Below are 7500 nucleotides of genomic sequence, written 5' to 3'. Positions count from 1 at the left end.
ACACACGGACACACACACACACAAACTTCACTTCATGCTGCGTTCATTCCAATGAGAAACGATGCAGGCCAAGGTCACCATACGCTATATTGAAGGAGTGGATGTTCTCTGACAGCAGAAATGCTCGTGGTTGTGGAGGCCTTGTTGGCGGAATGTTTGGTGACAGTACTGACATTGACTAGTCAGGGACTGACCATATTTCTGTCTCTGGCGGCTTACAAGGCCGGCATGATTTACAGCAGTAAATCCACAACCATCAAAGCTGCCGTGTAAAGCAAACTCTGATGTCGTTTGCCTTGCTTCGCGGCGACGTTTCTGCTCATCCTTGTGGTATTTCTCTTGTTCTTCCTTCTTGAAATTTACTTCCTGTGTGGCAGCCCAGATCTGATTCCTCCACTCATTTCTATCTTCTGCTAGTATCCTCCAAACCCCATCAAGATTGCAATTCCTTAAATTCCTCAGTACCAAATCGTTCCATCTCATTCTCCGGCCTCCAACTGAATGTCTACCTTGGGATGATGCACACACCAAAAGCTTCCTTGGTAGACGACACTCATCCATGTGCAAGATGTGACCCAATAACCGAAGACGTCTCTGTGTCAGCATGGTGGAGATTCTTTGTAGGTTGGCTATCTTTCTGATGGAGGTGTCTCTCTTCCCGTCCCATAGGGACACTCAAAGGATGGAGCAGAGGCTTCTCATCACAAAACTCTGTAAGCAATGTATCTGCGGCTCCAGAAGTACTGCTGTTTCCAGACCATATAAAAGGGTGGAAAGAACTACAGGGACAAAGATGTTCAGCTTGGTACTAGACTTGATCTTCCTCTGGTGCCAAGGGATGCGGTTAAGTGACCCATATGATTGAGATGCTTTGGTTATCCGTGTTGATATCTCAACATCCATGGAGCAATTATTAGAAAGATAACTTCCAAGGTACTGAAAGGATGGTACCACCTCAATTGGATCACAATCAGGATGCAAAGAAATGGGAGATGGAGAATGGGCATCAGCTTCAGGTAGAACAGCTAGAAGCTTGGTCTTCTTGTAATTGATAGTAAGCCCCATGTGATGGCAAGACGAATCCAGAGATTTCAGCAAGGAGGATAGACTTTCATAAGAATCAGATATCAATGCCATATTATCAGCATATTCAAGGTCTGACACTGACACCTCTGATGTAAGCTTCTTCCTGTTTCCTACCAGGTCAGCATCCAGAAGATATGACAAGCACACACCTACATCTGATTGGTGATCAGTAATGACAAGTCGAATCACAGAGTCAAAGTAGAGGTTGAATAAGGTTGGAGCAAGTACACAACTCTGTTTGACACCACTAGATACAGAGAAATGATCTGAAATTTTACCATAGGTCCTACAGCGGCAGAAGTGTTACTGTGCAATGCTTCAATGATTTTAAGCAACTTAGATGGCAAGTGGTAACAATACTGAAGAACAGACCAGAGAGCTGCTCTATTGATTGAATCGTAGGCCTTACGAGGTCTACAAAACAGATGTATAAAGAACGATGGTACTCCCTGGCTTTTTCCATCAACACCCTGAGAGAAAAGAGTTGGTCGGTGCACTCTCTGCCCTTGCGGAAACCACACTGGTTCTCACACAAGAGGGCCTCCGCTCTGGGTTTGATCCTGTTCAATATAACACGAGTAAAAACCTTGCTGGGGATGCTCAAGAGGACAATGCCTCTATAGTTGTCACACTCGGAACGACTTCCCTTCTTGTGAAGAGGGACAATGAGGTGGTTCAACCATTCTGTGGGGATACTCTCGCTTCTCCAGATAAAGTTAAACAGTGAAGTGAGTCAGCAGATGGTTTCGCCTCCTCCCAACTTAAGCAACCCGGCAGATATGCCGTCATCTCCTGGAGCCTTACCATCTCTGAGCTGTGCGATAGCTACCTGAATCTCATCTTCAGATATGGGCTGGAACAAGTTTTCATCATCTGGGAATAGTTCTCTGTAAGATGGTGTGGCAGCAATGATCTCGGGTAGTGCATCAGTATCCAACTGGCAGCTATGTGAGCAACAATTAGACACTTCTGCAAAGTGTTGTGCCCAACGTTGAAGCTTGTCGATGTCACTTGAGAGAATGGATCTATTCTTTGCTAGGATGTTGGATGATGAAGGCTTGGATGCCTGTTTCTTAAGTAGCCTGAGCTCTTTGACTACGCTCTCACCACAACCTAGTTGCTGTAACATGTTTGCTTTCTTTCAGCTTCTACTGCTCTAGCACTCCACCAGGCATTCCTTGCTTTGTCAGCAGCCACCTTGGTTAAACTTCTCAGTCTGCGATACTCTGCCAAGGCATTTGGATATTGCTGGTCCTCAATACTAGATATGTTCCATAGGTGTAGCCACGCTTCTTTCTTCTTCCTGGAGAGAGGTTTCTCACTTCTTCTGTGATCCAATCAGCCTCCTTCTTCTTTGGCAAGGGTGGTAGGTTGCCACTGGCTTCCTGGATGACTGACTTGAAGGAGGCCCACTCATCCTCAATACAAGATGAACATGGGGTAGGGGTAGCATGGTGGCTGACATAAGCATCTGCGAGAGATGCAAGAAAGGCTAATATTTTGTCTGATGGTAAAAACTTGGTCTGTCGAGGAGGAGGAGGATGATACTGACAACGATTTGTTTTAATCTTGAATCGAAAGGTGGAGACGACGAGCTCGTGGTCTGATTGATGGTAAACTCCCCGGTAAACACGCGTGTCCATAACGGAAGAACGATGCACTAACTAGTATATAGTCTATGACATGACCAGGATTGGAACGATCACCATTGCGATGCCAAGTATACTGATGTTGTAACTTGTGCCGAAACCAGGTCTTAGTAATAAGAAGTTTGTTGGTGACACAAAAATCCAACAACCGTTCGCCGTTTCCGTTAACTTCACCTACCCCATGAGGACCAAGAACTGTATGCCAAGTGTTGGTGTCTGTTCCTATTCGAGCATTGAAATCCCCTAGAATAGTGACCATGTCTGTTGCTGGGATGGTTGCCATTGCAGAATGCAATTCGTTGTAGAAATCCTCAGACGGTTGAATGGCTTCAGTTGTTGAGGTGACAGGATTAATCGAAGCATAGATAGCAAAAACTGTGATGTAGGAGAGATGTGATTTCAAACGGATATACATAATTCTCCCATTGATGGGCTTGAAAATACTTCCAGCTGCTTCCCAAGCTACTCGAGCACGAGGAGATAAGACAATGGCAACTCCACCAGAATGTGAAGAGTCAGAGCCCGAGTGAAGAATGGTGTAAGACTGCATTAAAGTAGTGCCATGACCCCGCCAGCGTGACTCAGAGAGAGCCAACAAGTCAATACGTTTGTCAAACATTGTTCTAACAATTTGACGAAGCTTGAAGCTTTGAGAACTAAGAGAACCCGCAGATTGAACATTCCAACAAGCCACACACACAAACACACACACATGAACACACACACACACACACACACACACACACACACACACACACACACACACACACAATGGACACACACCCACACACACACATGGACACACACACACACACAAACAAACACACACACACAAACAAACACACACACACACACACACAGACACTAATTACCTTTCATTAATTGCTTAGCCTGATCCTCAATCTGCATGCAAAGCTCTCGAGTTGGTGCCAATACGATCGCCTTCGGTAAACATGGATTATAACCTACACGACCACCACCACACAGCGACGCAATAATCGGCAACAAAAACGCAGCAGCTACAACCCAAGTACAATCCTATAATCCAAGGTGTCACTCAAGTTTCATTGCTCACTTTTCCCGGAGCCCGTTTGAGCACAAGCAATGATGTCACGATGACGTAACGCAGCGGGAAGAACTTGCATTTGAATAGGAGTTGGAATGTTGTATCCAACAGCTTGCACATTAGATGTCACTAAAGACACAAATTGTTAGTCGCTGGTGTGTGGTGTTGTGATGACGAGAGACAACAGAAAGTGGCACATACATGTTGCATTGAAATTGCAGTGGGTGAACTCTGTTATTGGTTTTGGTATGTCAACACCATGGACTCTCATGTCGAGCTGAGATTAGAACAAATGAAAGTTGATTGTTTTATGAACATACACACACACACACACACACACACACACACACACACACACACACACACACACACACACACACACACACAATATATATATATATATATATATATATATATATATATATATATATATATATATATATATATATATATATATATAAATGAAGAATTAAATGAAGATGGACAAGTAGACATACAAATACCGGTATACAGATTATGAATCAAACTAACTGATAAGAATTAACACAAAATAGCACAAAGACATTTGGGTAAACAAGCACACATGCATGCATGCACACACACAAACATACACAAACACAAACAAACAAACACATACAAACACAAACACATACAAACAAACAAACACAAACAAACAAACATACAAACAAATGCACAAACAAATGAACTCACAAACACAAACACAGACAGACACAAACAAGCAAATACAAACATACAAACCAACACAAACAAACACGAATACATAGTATATAAACAAACAAACACACAAACACAAACAAACAAACACACAGAGACAGACAGACACAAACAAACACACACAAACAAACACAGTGACACAAACAAACAAACACAAAAACACAAATACAAACAAACAAAGACACAAACAGAAACAAACAAATACATACAAACACAAACAAACAAAAACATAAACAAAAACAAACAAAAATATAAACACAAACAAACAAACACAAACAAACACACAGATACATAGTATACAAACAAACACAAACAAACAAACACACAAACACACAGACACACAAACAAACACAAACAAACAGTGACACAAACACATAAACACATACAAACACAAACAAACACACACAACTACATAGTATACAAACAAATACAAACAAACACACAAACACAAACAAGCAAACAAACACAGACAGACAGACACACACAAACAAAACACACAAACAGTGACACAAACAAATAAACACATACAAACACAAACAAACAAACACACAAATACATAGTATACAAACAAACACAAACAAATAAACACACAAACATAAACAAGCAAACAAACACACAGACACACAGACACACACACAACAACAGTGACACAAACAAACAAACACACAAACACAAATAAACACACAAACAAACAAACACACAGCTTTTCTCAGTCTCTCAATCTCCTCTTCACTCCTACATCCGACTTCATCATGTTCTCTGTACAAATACGAAACCACCAACCCATCTCCACCACATCCACCAGCCTCACATCCCTCTCCTTCCCTCCCAACTCCCGTATCATCCCCCCAAGTCGTCGTTCCGTCTCCACAAGCATCTCGACCTTCACACTCCTCAACACTTTCACTCACAATCGAAACACTCAAATTGAAATTTTGATTTTCAACGTGTTTCTCTTTGCACTCCAAGCTACAAACATCCTGGTCCGTTTTATCGCATATATACGCGCCATACTTGCCGCAAACAACACAAGAAGGCTCATCAGGTGCCGGCCATCTTTGATTTTTCGAGTATCTCACGACTTCGTCGTTTTGTTCGTCGTTCGCGCTGTTTTTCTTTTTCTTTGACTCTTTCGCGAGTAGAAGTAGTGATTGTTCGCTCGTCTTGTGAGTTCTTGTGCGACTCTTTGTTGTTGTCGGTTTTCTCTCAACGGAACGCGGGATGAACATGTTGTGATATCAAATAGCCTCGAGTACCAGACCGTTATTCATGTACCGTAGCGCGCTAGAATCGCTGCTTTAGTAAAAAATTAAAATTGTTTAGTTGTATGTTTATTGTTAATTACTTACTAGTCATAATACAATGTATTTAAGTATATAGGCTGTAAAAAGTTTTACAGACTACGATTTTTATACAGCTTAACACCAGACGGTGTCAGGAGTGGGATAAACATCATTTGGCGAGGTATACGTAGTAAGTCATGTGTGAGAATGAGCGAAAAGAAGTAACAGTTGCACTACCTGACTGGAAAAGGTCACACACACACACGCGCGCGCGCACGCACACACACACACACACACACACACACACACAGAGTATGTTTGCTTGAGTGTCCCCTACATCCAGAGAGTAAGAGGCTACTTAGTGCAGATAAGCCTACACAGAGTTCTGGGTTAAGGCTAATAGGAACAGGCAAGTGAAAGTTGTCACGGTCTGCATGCTACTGCAGATGGTCGCAGGTGAACAAAGCTGCGCGGTGTTTGTGAAAACAAATGGCTAATTACAACGTGCGACACGTACGCGAGAACAAGACAAACACAACAAAAACGCTGCAGCACAAAACAACACACAGCATGCACAATATCACGTGGACCTGCATGGAAGCGACAAACGCCATCTAGCCTCTCTCACTTGAGCTAGAGTAGGATGTACGAGCACGTGTATTGGCGTTGAATTCACACCGCGTGACAAGAGAGAAATGCTGCGCTGGTGCTGTCGACCGTATTTAGATTATCTGTTCACCTCAAGTGCAACAACTGCATGTATGTGAATCGCAGCTGCCACAACCCGCACACATGCAGGTACCACTCGAAGAGGCAAAATACCACACACAAACAAGAGATCGCATACAAACCCTAGCCATCTATGTCTAGATCAGAGATATCCGTATGTTTACAAGTTGTTCTGTCTCATGCAGAGCTGCATGGGTGCATGGACGTTTAGTGTGTGTACGAATGCAGTGATGATGTAGGGGTGTTCTGTGCTTGTGTCTTGTCGGATTGCTGCTTAGCATCCAGCTGGAGTTGGCGCTGTCTAGCGCGTGCAACGTGCAGCCAACACATATTGTCCGACTAAAACAAGTAGACAAGAGTGAGAGAGCGTCACTTCGATCCGAATCATCGATGGAGTCGTTCCCACGGTCGCAAGAAAAGCGTGACGCTTTTGGTTACGGTCACAAAGCAGTGCGAGCACAAATGCAGCATCATGGGGCTCTCTACTTGCCTCATGATGCGATGGCTCGCGATGGTTTTTGTGAGGAACATCCAACTGGAAGAGCAGTTGAGCTCGGACTTTGCTGCAAGTGCAATGGTGCCATGTGCAAGTATCCGTTCTGTTGTCAGTCGCCGTGGTTTCGCTCTCTGCCCTCGCTGTTGACGCCGCCCTGGTCCAGCTTGCCTTGTGCGTCTTGTCCTGATGAGCAGATGACGGAGTGTGCGATCACAGCTGAGCTGCACCATGGAGATTTGTGGAAGAAATTCCACGATGTTGGAACCGAGATGGTCCTCACTAAAGTCGGAAGGTCAAGATTCTAACATGTGCACACGCACACACACACACACACACACACACACACACACACACACACACACACACACACACACACACACACACACATCCACATTGACAAACACACACACACGCATACACACACTTGACACACACAGAGACAGACAGACAGACAGA

General features: G+C 43.6%; 2 protein-coding genes across 2 annotated transcripts in view; both read right to left on the bottom strand.

The window, feature by feature from the left end:
* LOC134192198 (probable ATP-dependent RNA helicase DDX59) overlaps positions 1-4133 on the bottom strand; it is an 8703-nt gene extending 4570 nt beyond the window's left edge. The window contains exons 1-3 of the mRNA XM_062660901.1: positions 4003-4133; positions 3811-3930; positions 3608-3754 (exon numbers count right to left, since the gene is read on the bottom strand). Of these exons, the coding sequence (XP_062516885.1) occupies positions 3608-3754; positions 3811-3930; positions 4003-4072 (337 nt within the window). The 5' untranslated portion in view covers positions 4073-4133. The remainder of the gene's footprint in view (positions 1-3607; positions 3755-3810; positions 3931-4002) is intronic.
* A 155-nt stretch (positions 4134-4288) lies between these two features.
* On the bottom strand, positions 4289-5765 carry LOC134192390 (cytochrome c oxidase subunit 3-like). Its single transcript, XM_062661130.1, has one exon. It carries the CDS (start codon positions 5763-5765, stop codon positions 4509-4511), a length of 1257 nt encoding a protein of 418 aa, XP_062517114.1. The 3' UTR covers positions 4289-4508.
* Between the last annotated feature and the right edge of the window lie 1735 nt (positions 5766-7500).

This window comes from Corticium candelabrum, chromosome 16 (assembly GCF_963422355.1).
Source record: "Corticium candelabrum chromosome 16, ooCorCand1.1, whole genome shotgun sequence".
Classification (NCBI taxonomy): Eukaryota; Metazoa; Porifera; class Homoscleromorpha; order Homosclerophorida; family Plakinidae; genus Corticium; species Corticium candelabrum.
Note: the sequence above shows the minus strand (reverse complement) of the source record. Positions and strands in the feature narration are given on the sequence as shown.

Excerpts from the sequence above, each read along its gene's own strand:
- LOC134192390 (XM_062661130.1), bottom strand. The coding sequence starts at position 5,765 with ATGTTCATCCCGCGTTCCGTTGAGAGAAAACCGACAACAACAAAGAGT.